The sequence below is a fragment of the Porites lutea genome, chromosome 7 (assembly GCF_958299795.1).
Source record: "Porites lutea chromosome 7, jaPorLute2.1, whole genome shotgun sequence".
Taxonomy (NCBI): Eukaryota; Metazoa; Cnidaria; class Anthozoa; order Scleractinia; family Poritidae; genus Porites; species Porites lutea.
In genome coordinates, this window is record NC_133207.1 from 7977479 (window position 1) to 7999505 (window position 22027).

Genomic DNA, 22027 nt, shown 5'->3' on the forward strand with positions numbered 1-22027 from the left:
TCCCGTCTCCAGCTAACAAGTATTGCTCGTCACGTGTTAAGGCTAATGAAGTTAATAAACTAGATCGATCAAAACAAAACAATTCATTTAACTGGCCGACGCAGTTAGTTTCCTCATCGTCTACAACACCAGAAATTGAAAAAATCTTGCCAAGACCAACGTCTGACACAAACAGTTCAACGCTACCATTTGCAGACGCACATATGGCAAATGGTGACACCAGATCCGGTACATTACCTTCAGAAATAAGGGAAAGATCGTGTACATGGACTTTACGGATACGTCTACCGGCGCAATCTTCTTCCTCACTTTGGCTTTCTTCGGCGCTCCTTTGTACAATCTGGGAAGCGTGACAGAAAAGCGTTCGCAAATTGACTACTCTAACTCTTCCGTTTCCTTGGTCACAAACGTACAGCTTCCCGCTCTCTTTCACCGCAATACCAGCTGAGTTTCTAAATCTGGCCTTGTTGCCATATCCATTAGTGTGCCCGGGCTCACCACCACCAGCGATTAATGTGACATTTGCTGGACAGTGCATGTCAACCATGAAGACTGCATGGAGACGTCTATCGGTAATAAACAGCCTGCTATGCTTTGGGGAGAATGCCAATCCTACCGGGTAGCTTAAAAGAGAGGCCCCGTTCTTTTTCCAGTGCTTGAATTCCAGTTCTGGAACTAATGTTGTGCTCACTCTTTCATCTGGAATGGAATCTTGAATCGCTTTCCGGTGAATCTCCACTGCTGTTTCTACATCCATCCGATCTTTGTTTCGAACTGCTTTCAATGAAACTGAGTTCTTGATGTCTTCGTATTCTCTACGTAGCACCAAAAGCAGCCTTACATTCACTAGGTATCCATCAATGTCAATCCAATGCCAAAACTCTGCAGAACGTATTGACTTGATGTTGTGTGGGCAGTCAGGAATAGGGACTTGGTAGGGGTACTTCGCCCTGTCTGCTAGCATGGAATTCATAAAGCTCTTTTGCTTGGGATCGCAGTCAGTGGCCCAAACCAATAGGAACAGTCTTGTGCATACTTTATCTTCTCTCATGCACAAACTACAAGGGCGAAGAAGACCTTTTCAAGCAATTTCCGGAGCTCTACGGTGAAGTAAATTCGATAATTTACTTTGGATTTACATTGGTATGTTCGTTTCATTGATCAAATGCTCTATTTAATTAGCATGTCTGTAAATGGTATGGAAACGCTGTCACCTTCGAATATAATTTTGATCACAGAAACGCTTCAGTAAGTGTTCGCACAACCACCGCTTTTTGAGCAGAAAACACGAATAGAACAAACAACGACAACTCCACAGACCTTGAACTTTTCTTTTCTTTCTCTGCTTTTCTCTCTTTCTTTCTTGGACTCCTGTACATAAATTTGCAAGATAGTTAGCTCATAATTCTGAACATGATAGAAACAGACAGATATAGCTGCTCGAAGTTTTAGATTACTGTTTCACACATTCTGATCTATTCAAAACCACGCCGCCAAAACATTTCCATCACAAAGTCACAAACACCGAATTTATAGACGTACGTACCTTTCCGACTCATGCTTTTTCTTGTGCTTCCCCACGCTGACAAAGATTGATAACGATCGATTGAGAAAAAAATTCAAAGTGATCTCTCGAGATGTCTGATTTCGACTGATTGAATCTGGACTGAATGAAAGACACCACGTCGACACCACGTGCAGCATGTCATTCTTTGAGTGACACTGATGACATGTGCCTGAAAGAAGCCAGTAACTGCAACCACCGCGACTACTGATACTACGGCCAAGAATAAGGATACTTTATATTATTATTCTTTTGACGTTACCTGAAATCCAAAAATTAGTTCCAATTGCGCCCAAACAGGAAAAGAATCTAAACCTCCGACTCCAAAAGCGCAACGGGGAAAAAGGTCGAAAGGCCCGGTCGAAAGGGTGTCTTATAAAGAGCGATAATATACAGTAATATGAATCACTCCCTGGGATTCTGTCACGTCATTATAATGTGACCATTGTTTCAAATTGATACCCGATATGTCACAATGACAAGGGATGTTCCTGCGAGTGAAACATGCGTGAACATGCCTGTTGTGCGTCCTTGCGACATGAGATTTTCACGCAACAGTCGCTAAAGGAAAAGAAGAGGCCCTGGAACCATCACAACAGAGTGGATTCCAGCAACCTGGATTCTGGATTACAATGCTTGGATTCCGGATTCCATTAGCTGGATTCCGGATTCCAAAGCCGTGGATTCCGGATTCCACAGACCAAAATTACCTGGATTCCGGATTCCGGATTACCTTACATGGGGCGATAAAAAGCTTACATACCTCGAACGGAACGCGGTTTTTCAATTTTGCAAAACAAATCACAGAATTGACCACATCAGTATAAAACGTTTGCATGAAGAGAATTCCACAATGTCGGGACTGTTCAGTAAGATGAGCTCTCAGCGAAAACGTTGAAAAATTCGGTTCTTATACTTTTGACAAGCACCACATTTGCAGTGCGAGCTGGCATTCTTTAAACAACATAATAAAGAATTTATAAATTTAATTCTTCATTCAATGCTTTTATTATGTGTAATCGAGTGTAATCCTTAAAAGTGTTTGATACACCGTATTAAAAAATGGCGGACACGCGGGAAAAAACTGGTGCCTAGCCATGAAAGCGAAGGCTCAATTACTGAAAAAGAGTTTCTTATTTTATACGAAGAATACCTGTCAGAAGAATAAGAGTACAAATTAAAGCTAGCTTAGTTTTCAAAACTAGTCGATGTTTTATTTTAACTTTCCTTTCATAAGCCAACACCTTTGGAGTTAAAGAAATCTTTTCTTGATAAAAATACAGTTTTAAGTTTAAAAAAAGACGGCTGCAATCAGCATTGTTAGGCCCAGTTCAAACGTCGAACTGCACAAAGTACTAAAAATTATTTTCACTTGTTTAAAGCATGCTAGACCATTGAACGTACTCACGAACATCGTGAAAGTGAATCAACCTCGAACTTATATCACTTGGGTCGACCTAAATAGGTATTAAGTTCGGTACTTGAAAAGATGGACGTTTGAACTGGGCCTTACCTTTCTTTTCGGCAATTTTCCTCTGCCATAGCGGACGACACTAGGTAGAAAACAATCAGTCGCCATACGGCCGCGAGCTAAGTTATGAATGAACTCAGAGATTTTCCCTTTTTTTTGTTTTGTTTTGTTTTTCATTTCACCGATAGGTAAATCAATGTAAACACAACCCAACGCATATTTAACCCATTGGTTACTCAGTTTTAGAAGAAAAGTGGCAATAAGTATGCATGAACTCTTATCGGTTTCACCGTTGTCTTCACGACGAAAAACCCGGCGAAAACATACCTTCCCAGAAGGACGACGATAAAAGGTCCCGAAAAAGTTTTGCGTGACGTGACATCTATCCAACCGTCCCAGGCGACCGTAGTGACCTTTCTTAAAGTCCCTACTTACAAGCCTGACTCCAGGCTGTCAAACCATATGTTAGATAGGGAGCTATAAGAGCTCGATAAATTTATAAAAGGGTATGGGTGATAAAAGTATAAAGTATGTTGGTATCGTCAGCAAAAAGGAAAAAGCTAAGCTTGTCTGATGATTCTTATTGTATATCGTTTATGTATATCAAAAAAGCAATGGACCTAAAATGAAACCTTATGGCACTCCACATGTGGTTTGTAACCTATCAGCAATATGCGGACAAATTTGAGTGATTTGACATCGGCCTTGTAAGTAAGAAGAAAACCAATTATTTATAAGTCCGCGGAAACCATAGTGATCTAGCTTACTTAAAAGAATAACATGATCAACAGTATCAGAAGCCTTTTTTTAAATCGATAAAAATACCGCATGAAAATAGAGGAACCCAAGGGGTTGTTGGAGGGGGTATGACAAGCACCTCTGTAATAGAAATTTCACAGAGGTGGGGGTCAAAAGGAAACGTCCGCTCCGAGGGGGGGGGGGGGGGGGGGGTGCGGGTATGGATATTCTTTGGAACTGCACAATAATAATAATAATAATAATAATAATAATAATGATAATAATGACAATAACAAAAAAAGTAATAATAATGATAATGAAACTGATAATGATATTGATGTTGGTAATGATAATGATACTGATAATGATAGTGAAAGAGATAGTGATAATGGTGATTGTAATAAACAATGTTATTTTTGAACAGAGAATTGTCTGTATAGTGCCTTAATAGTTTGAAATGTCAGCCATTTCCACCCCTTAACCGGTGAGCCCCCCCCCTCCCCCCCATAGGTTACAGAGTGGAGACGGCTGACATCTCGGCTATTACTGCCAAAAAGGTTCTAAAATTCTCAGTTTACAAGAGCAAAACACGAATTTGCAGAAACTCTATTCGTTCCACTGATTACTTTGCTGAGTTGTGCTGAATAGGCCATTTGCCTTAAGGGGTCATGTGAAATCTTTTTATGAAAATGAAACTTACATGATTTTTCCTCCGAAAAACGATTAGTGGGTCATATCTTAAACAAAATAATAGTGATTTGGTTTTTCCAACCTGCACCATTTTATTAAAATGAGTACGTTTGTAGCTGGTCACGTGACCAAAATGTGATTTTTAAAATTATGAATTACCTCTTTCTGAACACAATTTTGCACTTAAACTTCAAGGAAAATGTTGAAAAGATGACGTGGTAACATTTGTAGCACATCTGAGCGTAACTATCAAACGTTTAACAAGATATGAGCAAAAAGTACATGTAGTTTTGGCCGCCATGTTGAGGGCAAGAGTATGCCCTCCAACATGGCAGCCAATACAAATCATACTACTTTGTTGAAAAATCAAAGTGCCATAAAATATCTCCCTTAAACGCGTTTCCTTTCAAATTTCGTGTGTAGAATAATTCTTATGTGCTCTCTTAATTTTTGGCATCAGTTGAATTCCAACTCACGGTCACGTGACCTCTTAGTGCAAGTTGCCTATTTTTGGCATTGCCCTTTCTTGCACCAGCGCATCTTGTCAGAAGCCCTTCTTAAAACTTTTATAACCCTTTTAATTTAGGAGGATGTAAATCTCTATCATATAATCTATTTTGTTTTCCTAAAGTAATATTCACATTACATGATCATCATTGAAGGTCTTTCTTGAAATCGTCCTCTCTAGGTTGCTCCAGGACAATAAATATTACGTATGGTAATATTGAGGTTAATAGTACAAGCAGCTACGATGAAACATGTCAGTGGACCATACTAAGTACCGGTATATCCCAGGCTGTAGCTTTGGTATCTGTACGAGAATTATATCTCCCCTATTGCGGGTAAACTGAGTAATGTAATAAATTCTTAAGAAATGAAATGAATGGAAAGAAGAGGCAGTTCTTTGTTATCTTTGTGAATTTAAAAAAAACATGAGATAACCTTACTGGTAAAGAAAAGCAATATTAATAGAAGTATAAATTCAAGACATTTTTGTTTTACCAGTACTGTATGTCAAAATACTAATTCAAGCACTTGATGGATATGACCTTCAGTTAAGAATATGTGTTATTCCCAGCAACGTTGTCTTTGATTAACTCTTCTGTGATCACTGATGATGATGAGTGTTATAATTATCACTGCTATTATTTTTATTATTATAATCACAACTAAAACAAAATTCTGAAATCTGATTGACTATAACTATCTATCCCTGATTTCAGCCCTAATAGGACAGTGTAATAGGAAAATACGCGTTATCACGCGCGCGCTTCAAAGGCTTTTTTTCACTCTGCTGGCAACTAAAATGTCGAAAATTCTTGTGGTTTGATTAAAAAAAAAAAAAGCCTAATATTATGACAAATTTGTATTCCCTGGGCATCACTAGCTAGGAGTCCAAGACATATACAATCTGTGTTAACTTGATGGTGGACATCCTTATGGACATCCATGTTATGGTCAATTGACAGCTGTCAAAAAGGGTATCCGCTGATAAATGTCATCTGACTGTTTTGCTGGCAACAATTCGAGTGTACAACTCATTGACGTGACGTGTTTTTTTTAAAGTTATCCGCTGATCAGTTGTTAGTCTTGATTGATCACTGACTCAGTCCCTAAGGAAAAGCTATATAACAAATAACTTAATACATCAAGACCTCGGTCTGATATTTCCCTGTAATGACCTTTTTTTCGGTTAATAAGTAGTATATATTTTTGTTACACAGCGAGTATGTGAAGATTATTGATGGAGAAGGTACCGAGGTTCTCAATCAAGACGGTTGTAGGCCTTTCAATACAGAAACTTGGTTGGATGTACAGTTTGGCTCGTACGGTAACATCTCAATTCAAATGGCTTTTGGAAGTAATCGAAGCAGGGTGAAAATCCAGTTTTCTGTTTTGAAGAACGGCATATCTTCAGGTACGTTTTAGTCGATGCTTATTTTACTGTTTCTGTATTAGTCCTGGTTTCAATCCGTTCCCCGCCACCTAGGTAAATAGACCTTCGGCAAGATATCAGCCATCTTTGCACGCGCTTTAGGATCGATGGAATATAGGGAATGTCACGTGGGGGCAAACAAGTGATAAAATTTACCAAAACGAGTTATTATGGTTGAGTTTCCTTATTCTGTCAAAACGGGACAACGGTTTTTTTGATAAACATGCAAGGTTTACACGGTATGTCATTACGGCTTGCTGTGAGGACATCTACGGCCGCTACTGCATTTATCGTCTTTAAGATTAAAAGTACTTCGTTTTCTATTATCTAGAATAAAGATGGCGGCTATCGTGAATAAGGTCTTTTGATACGTTTTTTCTGGGTAGGTACTATCATCACCATCATCATCATCATCGTTATTATTATTATTATTATTATTATTATTACTTTTGTGTTTTTAGCTTTACCGCTTTCAGGATGGAATGTGACTGTTTTGATGTCCAGTCATTTTGGTCTTAGCGTTCAGTGGTCTGCCCTTCGCACGAACATTGACCGGACTGCCAGGTTTTATTTGATTCTTATTAAAAGTCTCGCAGGAAATTTACTAGCTGAAGAAACTGTCCCAGGAAGTACGACAACTAAAGTTATTACAGGCTTAAGACCTTCTACAAGGTACCGAATCGGAGTGTATGGAATTGACAAGACTGGACAAGCCTACAAAACCAGTGAAAGTCTGGCTTCAACCACTGATGGTAAACTAACACATTTTGGAAAATAACTGAGATTGTAAGCACAATCTCATTGGTCAAAAACCTATGGTTTATCATACCGGTAAACCCATAGAAAAAGGCATCCAGACCACGAGCCATACATAAAACCGGCTATTGATCTGCAAACAACGATCTTAGAAAGACTCAAAAACAGAACAATTTACTTACACAGCCCTTCTTAATATTAAAAAGCGTTGGTTTCCAAGTTTTATTACTGAGCGTCACAATTCACTTCTGCCATGCCATACCTTTAAAAGTTATAAAGTACAAAGCTGGAAAGCAGTTTACATTTCACGACGACGCCGAATCGCAGAGGAAGACAACAACTGTGTGAATTTCTGGTGTAGAAAGTCTCTAGGAAAACTTAACCAGTGCCAACCAGCAAAAAACGGACAGATTTAGCATTTTTGAAATATTTTATGCCAAAGTTAAATTACTGAATTAAAGAAATTGTTTCAAAGAGAGATCTGATCAAGTTCTGGTACAAAATAGGCCACTGCAGGTTGTAAACAAGCTGTAAACGATGATGAAAGATGTCATAGTTTCGCGCTGTTTTTTTTTTTCAATATTAGCACGAATCGTTCGATAATATCGATGCCATAACCTTCTTCAAACCACAAAGTACAGCTGCGTACTGTTTGATGCTCAATTTTCTACTTGTATATAGTAAACAAACCATGAACGTATTCTTTCATTGTACGTTCGCATAAATATGTATATACTTTTCCTGTAAAACAGCTTTCATAAGTTATCATGTAATGAGTGCAAAAACTCGTATTTTGAAGTGCTGCTGTTTTTTGTTTGATTGATCTGAATTTTGAGAAAGTTCGCCGCTACTAGATCGTGAGTCAAGATTGGCTTATGAAAACCACATTTTTTACCTAAAACACTCCGTTCTACCACAAGTTATTTTAAATAAGCAATAGACCACACTTTATATGGGTTTACCGGCGTGATAACCCACTTGGGATGTTGGTAGAACACTCGAAAAGCTTGTAAATTACTCGCCTTCGGCTCGTGATTTACAAGCTTTTCTCGTTTTGCTTAATTGCACTGCATTATATTTCTTGCTTAGGACAGGCTTAGGCTCTCTAGTAACAATAATGATAATGTAGTGATCCCCAGGGTATATTTTTACGGGTAGCGTTTTAAATGAAGTTCAATTTGAATCCGCTCTTCGAAGCTGGTCATTCACGTGGTACAAAATCGCCCTGCTGAAGACCAAGACAAACAGACGGAGATATATTCAAGGAACCAGGGAATTTTTTTTTTAATATTCAGGTCTTGGCTCTAATTTAATCACGGCCCTACGTCGCCGTCTCGAATAGAAGTTTGGTTTAAACGATTATGATTCCTTCGACGAAAAGGGAAGGCGCATCCAGATTGGACGTCCTGCGGCGTGAAAACGTACTTTCATATGTATGTAAGTGCCACGAAGGTTCATATTCCCTGCTTGTAGCCTTACGTCCATACCTGAGCTTATAGCTCACTCTCAGGTGGCTGCTAAAAAATACCCGGCCACAACCTAAAATCTTGAGCAAAAGACTTGGGACACTTTTGCATTTCTGGGGTGTTTTCCAATTCACTGCACAGACCCATTCCCTCCCCTCACCCCACAAACAGATGTTGGACGCATGTATCCAGAATTTTTCCCTAGTTTCAACTTTGTACATAGGTTGGCGGAGGGGGGCGGGGAGAACTGTAAGAAAATTTCGAAATACTGCATTACTGTCCCAAGGACTTTTGTCCATAATTGTAGGTTTTTCAGTGATTTATCCGATGGTATCGGACAAAAGCTTTTGCCCTTTTCTGATACAATAATTGATATTTTTTACAATTTTTTCTATTGCATATAGTATTTTGTGGCTCTCGACCAAGCGCTAGTAGTCTAATTGTTGGTGGTTCAGTTGCAAGAGTAAATAGCTGGCCGTGGCAGGTGATGTTGATGGGAACTTATGGCCAGTTGTTTTGCGGAGGATCGTTAGTAGATCCTTATTGGGTGTTGACCACTGCAAATTGTATTAGCGGAAAATCGCCGTCTTCCATCAAAGTAAAGTAAGTTATGCTTAAACTTTTTCAAAACCAGAAGTATAACCCTTTTCGGCTAACGCAGTGTTGTACACAATTCAAATCTCCCGGGGCTAAGACGTCAAATGACGCAAAACAAAGACACCGAACTTTAACAAGTTATTCCCTCTAATATATAGATTTAGCCTAGGCTAAAAGGGAAGCGTCCATTTATATACATTTAACTACCTAAAAGTGAAAAGTGACTTTAAAACTTAAGGAGACAAATATAAATTAAAATCGATCAGAGTATTAGTCTTGGAAAGAATTTTTACCCCTGCCGTTTGGACCCCAGCCACCCAACTAAGCCCCTTTGAGAAGCTCAAAGCCCGTGAATTTTTAATCGTTCATATAGGTTGTTTGTCGTTCACGAAAATGTTCGGCTACGTCCAGTGCACAGTCACGGTTTATTATAAGCTTAAGTTTTCTTTGCAAAATCGGACCGACGAAGCCTTACGAGTAAACTACCCTTTAGATTATACATCACAATATAGATCCGATACTCAGTAACTTTTACTGTACGTAAGTTACACTTTTTGTTTCTTCTGGCGAAAGACCCATCTGTAAGAACATTTCCAGGCTGAAACTCCTCAGAAAATAAGAACAGTCCAGCCATAACTCGAAAAATGGACGTTCTTGTTTTATTTGTTTGTTTGTTTTTTAGTCCGCTTGTGAGGCTTGGCTTTTGAAATAGATAAATGCGCCTGGAGAGAAGGCTTTCGCTAATTATCCTAACTTTTTCCATGAAAGATGTACCGGCAATCACAAGAACTGGGTATTCTCGACCTCAGTTCTTCACCACACATCATGAATTTAATATTATAATAAGCTTTTTCCTAAAATACGCCTGACTTTACGATAAAACTCAAAGGAGGCAAAATTGTATAATTACTTAGGCTCACTCACCTTGGATGTAGCTTCTGAAACCGAGTAAGTGAGGCCCGAAACATTTCCTGTACTCTGCTGCCTGCAAGTTCGACTTGAATCCCGCGGCGAAGTCTTCCTCAATCCAAACCAAATAAACAAACCAGCTTCGAATTACAGAAGAATCTTGATAGCAGCTGTATTTCATTTTGTGGCGGCAGTGGAGGAATACGAATGGATAAAAGTGTGAAATGTTGAAAGACATTTCCTGTAGTCCGCAGAAAGAGCCTGCATGAACTGCCACAAACGCAGCCATCGATGAATTCCTTTTCGACACTTTCTTCGACGAAAACCCCAACATTAAACAACTCAGTTTTGAAAAAAAGAAATGGAAACTTGACAGCAGTTGTATTCCATTTTGTGGTGGTAGGAGAAGGACACGACAATTGTAAAAGTTAACTGAAGCTTCAGTTGTCGGCAAGTCTGACGGCAAACAAATTTCCAGACGTTGCATAAGTTTTCATTCATGAATCAACCTGTCAAAAATGTGACCAAGCGGAGAGAGGGGAAGACTAGGGCGTCACTGGAGTGTGACCACTATCCCGACAGCATGCATGCAGCAGCATCTCGCATTTTTGGCTGTGATTTGTGTTACTCTGCGTGCATTATTTAGTGACTCTGGCTACTTAAATTAATACACAACTGCGATCACATTGGTCCTTGAAAGGATAATCATTAAGTTCGTTCATAAATGGCTTGGCGTTTTTGATATAATCGTCATCATTATCACATAATCGTCATCGTTGAAGTTTAATTAGCAATTATTGAATTCGGCTTTGGTAGGATATGAAGAATTCTGCAAATCGAGGAGGGTGTTATCGGCCGAGGTGGATAACAACCTCCTTGATCTGCAGAATTCTTCATATCCTACCAAAGCCGAATTCAATAATTATTTTATTACTCATTCTAAATAAGTCCAAGTTTAAAAACAAGCTAAATCGTGCGTACTTCGGTCGATGTTAATTTGATATCGATAGCGTATCTTTATCAGCAAGTTTAGGAGATAAAGGTCTAATCTACTCTGAATATGAGATGTCGTCCGTCGAGGTGTCTTCTTGCTGTTCTTTAGACAATATTTCGCCGTGAAACGAGTAAAATGTTTCGCCGACTTTTCAGCCATTTTGTTCTCAATATCAAAACAACGCAACCTCATCCCCAGGTTTTCTCGGTTACCGGTTCAATAATCTGCAACTTAAGCTGCACTTTTGACGTCATCGGTCCAATATGACAAAACTCTTTCCAATTTTGGTCAACAGGACCTCTTTACGATGAATTATGTGTGTGTTTTTGGCCAATCAGAAATGGAGAAATATTTGGAATGAATAATAATTGCTATTATTTACTTTTGGGTAATCTTATCAATTTCAGGCTAAATATTTTTATACAACCTCATTACCAGGGTCTTGTCCTCATTGTCTCCCAGAGCGGAAGAAAGAGGACCGTGGGGCGAATAGGAGGGGAGGCTAGGAATGAGTTTGTATTATTTGCCCTTCTGCCTTCTGTCGGACTAGTTAAATTAATTAAATAATTTTGCATTTATTTATTCATTCATTCATTTATTTTTTTCGTAGGTTGGGAGCCCACTACACAACAAGCAGTAGTGTTGGAACAGAACAGGAAATCGAGGTCGCACAAATCATCAAGCATGAAAACTATAATAACCCGTTGAGGTATAGCAATGACATCGCCCTGATTAAGCTCTTAAAACCTGCAAGTCTTGGAGTAGGCACCGGGCTTGTCTGCCTACCTGATATGCTCCACGCTCTTCCTTTTGACAATTTGAACAGAAAGTGCTGGATAACGGGCTGGGGTACATTGTCTTCAGGTGGGTCCCAGAAAATTGCACTCATGGAAGCTCAGATTCCATTGGTCTCCAGAGGACGTTGTCTTTATTCCTACACTGGAAAAATTGATGATTCCATGTTCTGTGCTGGCCCGGATGCAGGAGGCGTTGACACTTGTGTAGGAAACAGTGGTGGTCCATTGGTGTGTGAGTTTAACGGTACATGGTTTCTTGAAGGTGTAACAAGTTGGGGCTACAGTTGTGCGTATGCTTCAAAGTATGTGGTTTTTGCTTACGTTAGAGATCTGAAAGCATGGATAACAAACCATATTTATCAAGCAGTGCTGCCTAGAGTCTCGCCACAAAATCTATCGGTGTCTACGTTAGGTGAGTATACGAAAATAGCTTTTATTACAGCTTGATATAACCTTGGCCCCAGTTCCAGGAAAGACGATTAAACCATCTTCCGATTAGCGTCAAATCCACGATTAATTTTCTTATTCCTCGGATAACTAATCGTGGATAAAAAGGAGTTCCTGAAAGCGAAATAAACGCACGATTAACTAATCCGAGATTAGTGTTAAAATAAACCGGTTTAACTAGTTTTTGGGATGATTCCTTTTAAAAAGATATGGCGCGAAAAATGTTTAGACACGGGTGAAGTAAAGGAAAATGGCGGAAAACGAAGTGGTCTAGGTTGAACCAAAGGAGAAGAAGAGGAAACCGAAATTCTTCATCTACCTAGAAATAATTGGCCCAGTTTTTATTACATAGTCCATACATTCAATCCGCAGTCCACAGTCCGCATTCCATCTTTTATAATGATCAAATTTATTACATGAAGTAGTAACCACGTTGGCAACTGCTTATGTTTTCTCCTCGTCTGTCTTTCGAGCTCTTTCTTGAGGATTTCTACCAAATATTGAATTGACTCTCGGTCAAACCCGCATCTACTGCAGAGCTCTTCATCAGTGAATTGGTCCATATCAATTTCTTGCTGTCGGAACTTTTTTTCAGGTGTTTGTGGCAACGGTAAGTCCGCCATTTTGTTTGTTTTTACAAACGTTTTCCCCCGATTTGTGACTTAATCGACCTCGCTAGGTGGGTTAAAATTAACACTTAATTTATTCCTAGATTAAGGTTAACGATCCTTTCAGGAACAGAATCAAATCGTGGGACAAAATGTATTCCACGATTAGCGAGATTTAATCCTCGATTAGCGCTAATCGGCTTTCCAGGAATCCGGGTCTGTCTCAGAAGAACAAAGTTCTCTTACTTTTATCAGCTCGCCAACTTTTATCTACTGGTCTTAATTTACTGAGTCGAATTAAACTTGCTTGTAGTAATTAAAAGCTTTCATTATTAAAAAAAAAAAAAAAATGCAACTGACACATTGTTAGTGCTACTGCTTTTATGAACTCTTGCGATTTTTAAACACATGTAGCCTTTCCCAGAATCTTGATGTCTGTAAGAAAATGTTGATTTGCGTATTATTCTTATTTATTTGTAACCGGCTTGGCAGGACTGAGGGTTGTCCAATACTGTCGACCGTGCTTGTTTTGACTCGTGGCTTTAAGCGTGCCAGTCCGTCTCGAATAAAGGGCCCGGGGGACTTAGGGTTTAAAGAACGAGTTATGTTACGTGGGTACCGTGCTTGTTTCGACTCGTGGCTTTAAGAACGCGTTATGCCATTCGCGTAGCGTGCTCGTTTCAGCTCATTGCTTTAAGAACGAGTTATATTTTTTGTGTAGCGTGCTTGTTTTGACTCATCGCTTTAAGAACGACTTTAGTGTACCGACGTCCGTGCTTGTTTCGACTCACGGCTTTAAGAACGAGTTCTGTTGCCTGTTAGGCTTGCCATTCTCGACGTAGGGCTTAAAGAACGAGTTATGTTACACGTGCAGCGTGCTTGTTTTGATTCATGCCACGACTAGACTTCTGAGACTCCATCGGAATCGAAGTGTTTCCAATGGATCCGATGGACTCCATCGGACGACTTTCCAACCCTCCTCTAAGTATTGTTTACACTTCCGGTTTCATCTCATGACTAAACTTCCGGTAACTCAAGTGGACTCTACTGAACTTCCGGTTTCATTTTTCGACTAGACTCCGTCGGACTCCAGGTTTTGTCCACTGGAATCTGGTCGAGAGTATTGGACATGTGTGGCAGGACTAACTCAGCCATTCGGGCGCATGACTGCAGAGGGGGGGTTAGCAGGTTCGATTCCCGGGCTCGGATCAATACTCAGTCTCTTAAAATACTTGAGAAATAATGTACTGCCTTTGCAGTGAAAACGGCTAGCCCTTTGCCCCACAAAAAATCAATAAATAAAAATAAATAAAAAAATAAAAGGCCTGAGAAGTAAAAAAGAAAGTGTTCCCAATTAGTTCCTTCGTACTAAAGACATTAACTCTCAAATAAAATGCATTTTTTTTATTTTTTTGTTTATTTGTTTTATGTGTTTAGTATGATGCTCATTTGACAGTGGATTATGCTCCGGATGAACCAATATTCTTCAGATGATTTTGATTGGACACTTTCGTCTGGTTCAACACCATCGGGCTCCATTTAAACTAACCCTGCTAAATTTAGTGCTTCTGAATAAATTTTGATTTAAATAAAGTAGGAGTAATCGGAGCTTAGAAGATTGCGTTCGATATGTTTGTAAGGCGTACAGGTGGCAGTTGAGGAGGAAGGGTGGATGGTCATTGCGACAGATTATGCCCGGTTTCCATATGATCGCTACAATCGCTGTGATCGCTGCGATCACTGAGAAAAAAAAAAAAAAAAAAAAAAAGATTTACTTTGTGGCACAACGGCCGCCGAAACTTTTGAAAGATGAACGTTTTGAAAGATTCAGCCAACACAGATCGATAGTAGACCTTCAGCAAACTCTTGAAATATGAACGCTTTACGAAGATTCAGCAAACTTTTAAAAGATGAACGCTTTACGAAGATAGAATAAAAGACCTCATCAAACGCTTGAATGCGCACCAATGACCACGTGAGTTAGTTCGTCAAAGTGAGGCAAACGTAGGCAAGCGCCTCAAAGCGAGGCAAATGTGTGTCGACGACGACGACAAATGCAATCTCGAAAAAGCCTCCCTTATTAACTGCACATGACACCCAATAATGCACATAACACCCAACGCAAATTAGGGGTTGCGTTCTCGTACCTCGCACGCAATGAAAAATAAATTTGTTAAATGGTCTTTACCACGAAGTTGGTGTTTGGAAGAATAATAAAAATGTTTCTTTGTTCATTTTTTTTACGAGTTTAGTATGGTGCTCATTTGACAGTGGATTATGCTCTGGATGGAACCAATCTTCTTCGGATGACTTTGATTGGACACTTTGGTCTGGTTCAACACCATCATCATCTACTGGACCGTCTTCTGATCAAGGGGGAGCAGGTTTGATTTAGAAAAATCGTTTTCTTTTAGTCCCCAAAAGAGGGGAAGATTTGCACTTTTATGAAAATTCTATAAATTTACAATGTATAGACATTTCACTATCGCTGTAAAAGGTCCAGTTTTTTCAGTGCATTCCATCTTCAATGTAGGAGAAATATAGCTTAAGTAAATTAGTTGTCAAATCGCATGAAGAAGTTTATATCATGTAAAGATCCCTGCAATGTGTTTTTCAGTCAAAGTATGCTCTAAAAGAGAAAGGCACTTTTTGTTGACATTTCTGTTAAAACAAACAATAACAGACAAACAGACAAAAAAAACAAACAAAAAAAAAACATCAACAGCAAAATACATCACAAAGTCGGCCACTTATCGTATTATTGCCCTTTATTGATTGTTTAAGTGGTATTTCCCTCTTCCTCTTATCTTAAAGGAAAATATATGTACATTGAAACATCCTCCCCAAGAAGACCCGGCGACACAGCCAAGATTGTTTTTACTGTTCCAAACAACGGAAAAACGTCATGTCTCTCATTTTATTATCACATGTATGGAGCTACGGTTGGGACTCTTAACGTCTACAGTGGAAACAGCAAAGTATTAAACATTTCCGGATATCAAAATTTCAACTGGATTATGGTGAAGAGAAATATAATTCTGAATGGATTGGTGAGAAATAGAATTGTGCTAACGCGCACATCATCATCATCGTCATCATCATCATTATCATCATCATCACCATCATCATCATTATAATCATCATCACCATCATCATCATTATCATCATCATCACCATCATCATCATTATCATCATCACCACCATCATCGTCATTATCATCATCATCACCATCATCATCATTATCATCATCATCATCATCATCACCTTCATCAGTATCGTAAGAAAACCATCACCATTATCAACATTATCATCATTATTATCATCATTATCATGGTCATGAATAATTAATAGCTAGAAAAACTCTTTTTGACGGTTTACCAGTCGACTGTATATCGAATTTTTGCCAAGGCATGACACTTTTTAATTATTAACCGGCGTAATACCTCACGTTAGATGGTGGGAAGTAAAGAGAAGTGTAGGCGTGGTTAATTAGGCCAATTAACATATAGTAAGTGTTAATACCGCTGACTACTACTCAACATTCTTTGCAGGTAACATTCGAGGGGATAGCAGGGACTTCATTTACTGGCGATATCGCAATCGATAGTGTAGAAATAAACAGTGGAAGCTGTCTAGGTAAAAAAAAGAAAAAAAAAATGTACATTTTTAGCCTGCGAGCAGTTTCCTTTGTACTTGGAAAATGACTTTTCCTAGCGTAACTCGTCTTGCCAGTTACGCCATTCATCTGTACACAATGGAACGACTCTTCAAGTAAACGACCCATAATTTTTTCACCTGCTTGTCTTGTAGTGTCCTGTAACTTTGATAATGGATTGTGCTTTGAGTGGAGCCAGTCAAGGGAAGATGTATTTGATTGGAGGCCCCAACGTAGCCGAAGGTATTTGTCGAGTACTGGACCACCCTCGGATCATACAAGTGGAAGAGGTTTGCTGGCTTTTGAAATTTATTCCTTGGCATTTTCTTACATTCATTTCACGAAAAAATTTTAACAATTGGTTCATGCGTCAGCGTGCGTATGTCGAGATATTGAGCACTTGGGAAGTTTGGAGAGCACGAAAGAGGCCTAAGAGTTGCTCGAGGTGCAGCAGAGAGCAACTCTAGCCTAAGATAGCATTCAAAAAGATTGTAAAATGCATATTAAGGTGCCGGAGAACTATAAATTCTCCGAAAAATTCCTTTCGAGAGAAAAACTTTGCAAAAAATGATTTGAACACACCATAGTCCGCACAGCTCGTTCAATAACAAGTAACAACAACACTCACCTCAGTTTCGTACTATTGGTCAACGAATTCAAACGTTTTCTCTTAAATTTAAAATTTACGTTCTAAAACACATGATAAACACTGTTGAGTTGTGTGCACTAAGTAGACGTCTTGGGAGTATTGTTAAGCTCACAAGAAGTAAAAGAACTCGAGGCAAAGTTTATTGACGTCATCAGCGTGCTCAATCTAGCAAGCTCGTGCTATTCAATTTGATTGGGCAAATATTCTAGCTATGTTATAAATAAGTATGAAAAGCAACCCTCTATTTAGCATGAGAATATTGCCGAGAAGGCTGACGCCGATTCGCTCCATATAAGACAATCCGAATTCTGCATGGAATCCGGGAAACTTTTGTTTGTGGAATCCGGAATGCTTGGCTTTGGAATCTGGAATCCCACTAAAGATAGGAATTCAGATTTTGCTCGATTTTATTGCAAAATTTCAACCGGGGTAGGGGGGGGGAGCTACTTCCCATAAATTCTCTTAAATGAAATCCAAACGATGTTCTCACAACTTGCAAAGCGATCACCAAGGGTCTTGCCAGCGGATTTGTGTACTGATCATGCGCATTGCGTCAAAAACCATAGATACACGGTCTTGAGAAAAAGCAAAAACATGGCAGTCGAAGGCGGGACTGTTTCTCACTGTTATATTTTGGTAATTCGCAAATTTATTGATTCTATGTCGCCTTTCAGACATAGTGTGTGGTTTTCTTTTTCTGTTAAACAATTTCCCTTCGCAGAGTTTGGAATATGCAACATATAGCTCCGTATAGCTGCTAAGAACCGCCAAAGAGTTGAGCTATCGAGCAGTGTTTTGCTGGAAACCTTAGGAAAGTTAAAGTCAGTTCAAGGTACAGAGCTGTCAGTAGTAATTGTGATTTGTTTTAGGATCTTTTTGAATTTTAGCTTTGGATTCAAGGTGTTGACTGATCGAAATAAACGAAGTGAAATGTTATGAAGTGTTAGTTTTTATTCAGTTATGATATGTAGAGCAGTAAGCTCATTTTTATAAAGCTCTCTTGAATATACTTGCTTCCGATAAATTTTACACTTGCTCCAGTAATTTTTATCAGTATCAAGTTATCGTTGCCCGGCAAAAAACGATGTAACATATAAATAAATCAATCGAGCGCGTTGTTGTTGGCTAAGATCTAGCACGGTTGCGTTTTAGTTTCCCCCGCATTTCACTACCGAAAGACACATACGATATGCAAGAAAAACAAAGATGCATGATATGATTTTTTTCAATTTTTTAAGCATTTCTGATTTCCTCTGTCGGTTCGGTTCTTGCTTCTAAGAAGTCTAAAAATATTTACTGTGAGAAAAATACTGTGATTATCCGCTGACCACCACGCTGGGTGACCGCTTTGCAAGTTGTGAGAACATCGTTTCTCGATCTCTTCCCCCCCCCCCCCCTTATTTCAACAATTGCTTGCTTGCTCATGCTCTCAAAATTTTTGCAATTGCTGGCATGCTTGCGTTCTTGTCAATATTGCTCGAAATTTTGTAAATCCCTGCGTCTTTGTTTCGAAATAAATGTGATTCTGCATTGCACTTATGTTAAGTTCTATAAACAATTAATGCGGTTATCAAGTTCAGTGGAAATGCACGAGATAAATTTTAAGTTAAAACGCCGTTCACTATTTTCTGTTTAAATATTTTAAAGGGACGGATTTTCATACGGATTGTTTCAGGTGAAAGTATAAGAAGTGCTCGCTCTTCGAGAGTTGTACTTTCTAAAATACTCGTTGCTCGCAAGGCCAATGTTTATCTCTGCTCGTGCTCTAAAAAAGTCACAGTACTCGCACGCTCGCGAATGTTCGAAAAGACCATTAGTTATCCCTATTAAGGAAAGTTTAACTTTCCCGTACGCTCCTCATGGAAGTGCTTTTTTGACACTGGTAGTGGCAACCTAATTTTTTCTGAGCAGAAACCTAGCGGAGAAAGAATCGGTAAACGTTTCAATAGTCAGCTTTGAATGATTCTGTCTTAATTCAGTCCCTTAAGACCCCAGTTAGGTTTTGACCCTTTCACTGCCAAACTTAGCCAAAAGAAACATTTGACCAGATGTCCAAATTTCATTTTGTGAAATTTTGAAAAACAAATAGCACCATGTGTAAGTACAGGTAGAGAGCTTTCATGTGAATGGTCACATCATATGATTTCGTCCACAGACTTAAAAGTTAGAGTTACCTTACAAGACTCCATCAAGCACTCTGGCAGTGAAAGGGTTAATGAAGGGTATTGTTATTGATGTTAGGGAGCTTAAGCAACAACGACGGCGACGGCTACAAAAACTTCACCAAAAATGTGAAGTCGCGCTTCTTCAAACTTTATCGCGCTTTCGCTCTCTCCTTTAATTCGTCAAACGTCGCCTTTTCTGCAGTTGAATTCTAAAAGACTGTATCAAATTTCAGAAAAAGAAAAGCAAGGTCGTTGTCTTGTGTTCACGTCCTCCACAAAACGTGAAATTTGGCATTTTCACGACGTATAGTCGGGCAGTGACGGCAAAGAAACGTACAAAATAGCGCGATGCACGAGCAAATTTTTTTTTGCCAATCTAAATCTATTGCTCTTTCACCGTTCTCGTTGGCGTCGCCGTCGTCGTTGGCTAAGCTCCCTATTATCGTTTCCGGATGCAAACCAGATCCTCCTTTATTACAGTTTCCTAGTTGTTGCTGTTATAATTATTATCTATTATTGTTTTTTATTTACAGGATTATATTTCTATGTTGAAACTTATCGTCATTCATCTGGTGATAATGCAAAGCTGACATTTGCGTTACCTAGAAATAAATCGTCATACTGCTTAACATTCTACTATTACATGTACGGATCAGGAATGGAAACTCTAAATGTTTACAGTAGAAATAATAAAATATTCACCAAGTCAGGAAATCAGGGTAACTACTGGAAAAGGGCCATCCGGACAGTATACCTCAGTGATATGGTAAATGTGTAAACGGATCATGTTGAGTATTAAACCTCTGATCTCCCGTATTTTGCATCTCCCCGGCTCCAGCTTCTTTTCCTCAACTCCTTCCCTTCGGAAGAGTTTGGCGGTTGGGGCAGGATTGTCAGGGAGGTCCGTACCGCCCATTACGATTCCAATTCATTTTGAACTCCATCTGCTCGCCCTTTCTTCTCCCGTTTCTCGTACCTCGTCCGCCTCTTATTTCTCCGGCTCCGCCTCTTATTGCTCCTGTCCTTCACCACTTTATTGGTATAATATAAAATCGATGGTAGTTAATCTGTGGTTTCTTTGCTATTATAAAAATAATTTATTGTGTCATAGGTGACGTTTGAAGGAATAAAGGGAACACCGTCTCAAATTGACATTGCAATCGATGATGTGTCAGTTGTGGACGGAAGCTGTCCAGGTTAGAAAATAGTCAGAGAAGTAGCTGGTCAAAACTTTTTTGGTAGTTTAAGTTTCCCTAACCAAGGGAATTGAAGGTTTTCAATTTTTTCGTCTGAGTGATTTTTGCTGGAGCAAACATGGATAAAGGATCATACAATTGCTACTTCCTTCCTTTGCATGAAAGTCTTACTTTACCGGTTTAAATTAAACATTTTCTGCTCCTCGAATCTAACTTTAAATAATTTAATTGTTGTATTGAGCATTTTATTGATTGTCGTTTCCTTGCCGGAAGTTAGATAAACTTCCTTTGCATGAATGTCTTACTTGACCGGTTTAAATTAAACATTTTCTGCTCCTCGAATCTAACTTCAAATAATTTAATTGTTGTATTGAGCATTTTATTGATTGTCGTTTCCTTGCCGAAAGTTAGATAAACTTCCTTTGCATGAATGTCTTACTTGACCGGTTTAAATTAAACATTTTCTGCTCCTCGAATCTAACTTCAAATAATTTAATTGTTGTATTGAGCATTTTATTGATTGTCGTTTCCTTGCCGGAAGTTAGATAAACTCGTCTTGTACCGAGCTACAGGTGATTGTTTTCTTAATTTGTCTTGAAAATTCTCTTGACATAAACATCACTAGAACGTAATGCATTTTTAAATCAGATATATCACTCGTCGCATTCTTGTTTTTTTTCCTAAGGCTGTGGTGGTTTTTTGAATGAAACGTCTGGGCTGTTGTATAAAGCAAATGGCGGAGAAGAAGCCGAAGTGCAATGCGTCTGGAAAATCGGCAAGGCTAGAGTAAATCACGCAGTAGCAATTTTTACATTAGAAATGATTTACTTCCGCTATTGCAGGTAATAAAAAGCATTGTCTAATGGGTCTAATGGTAAGAGAAGGGCGCACTTACGACTTCACTGATGAAATTCACCTCCTTACTCCGCCCTTAAACGTATCGTACAAAGTCACTGAGAGCATTCTGAGCATTGTGCATTGTCATGTAATCATACCTGTGTACCTGCGTTGCAATGGACTTAATCCCCTCTAAAAAGTAAATAAAAAATACACGCCATGTTTTGCTAAATAATATTAAAAAAGGTATTGCAATTTGTTTGATCTATTTGAAGAAATAGGTGCGCTCTTCTTTCTACTGGCGTATTGTATTATTGCTTTGTGTTTTTTTCTTCTTTTTTTTCCAGTGGGCTTGGCTCAGAATTTAACCATGTTATTTATGATGATGATGATAATTATCACGATAATAATAACGGCAATGATACTAATAATATTAAGAATTAGTTAAAAATTGGAAATTTTAGTTTGTTTCCTCAAGAAGCGCGAAGGAGTCCTTAAGAACTCGTTGAAAGGAGTCCGTGCGTTCCAGAAGGAATAGGAATTTGGAAGTGT

The 22027-nt window shown here is 38.9% G+C and overlaps 2 protein-coding genes across 2 annotated transcripts in view; both read left to right on the forward strand.

Moving 5' to 3' along the window:
• Positions 1–6321: 6321 nt before the first annotated feature.
• On the forward strand, positions 6322–14467 carry LOC140944394 (CUB and peptidase domain-containing protein 1-like). Its single transcript, XM_073393543.1, has 7 exons — positions 6322–6381; positions 6861–7151; positions 9026–9224; positions 11732–12330; positions 12961–12975; positions 13101–13189; positions 14411–14467. Exons 2-7 carry the CDS (start codon positions 6896–6898, stop codon positions 14465–14467), a joined length of 1215 nt encoding a protein of 404 aa, XP_073249644.1. The 5' UTR covers positions 6322–6381; positions 6861–6895.
• An 812-nt stretch (positions 14468–15279) lies between these two features.
• LOC140944395 (protein sidekick-1-like) overlaps positions 15280–22027 on the forward strand; it is a 28854-nt gene continuing 22106 nt past the window's right edge. Inside the window, exons 1-6 of the mRNA XM_073393544.1 lie at positions 15280–15357; positions 15939–16023; positions 16784–16918; positions 19976–20208; positions 20554–20638; positions 21324–21480. Of these exons, the coding sequence (XP_073249645.1) occupies positions 15280–15357; positions 15939–16023; positions 16784–16918; positions 19976–20208; positions 20554–20638; positions 21324–21480 (773 nt within the window). The remainder of the gene's footprint in view (positions 15358–15938; positions 16024–16783; positions 16919–19975; positions 20209–20553; positions 20639–21323; positions 21481–22027) is intronic.

Bases quoted from the DNA above. Each gene is read 5' to 3' on its own strand.
- LOC140944394 (XM_073393543.1), top strand. From the start codon at position 6,896: ATGTCCAGTCATTTTGGTCTTAGCGTTCAGTGGTCTGCCCTTCGCACG. The intron at 9,225-11,731 runs GTAAGTTATGCT...TTTTTTTCGTAG, and splicing joins CCGTCTTCCATCAAAGTAAA to GTTGGGAGCCCACTACACAA. The intron at 13,190-14,410 runs GTCTGTCTCAGA...TTATGTGTTTAG, and splicing joins TCGGCTTTCCAGGAATCCGG to TATGATGCTCATTTGACAGT.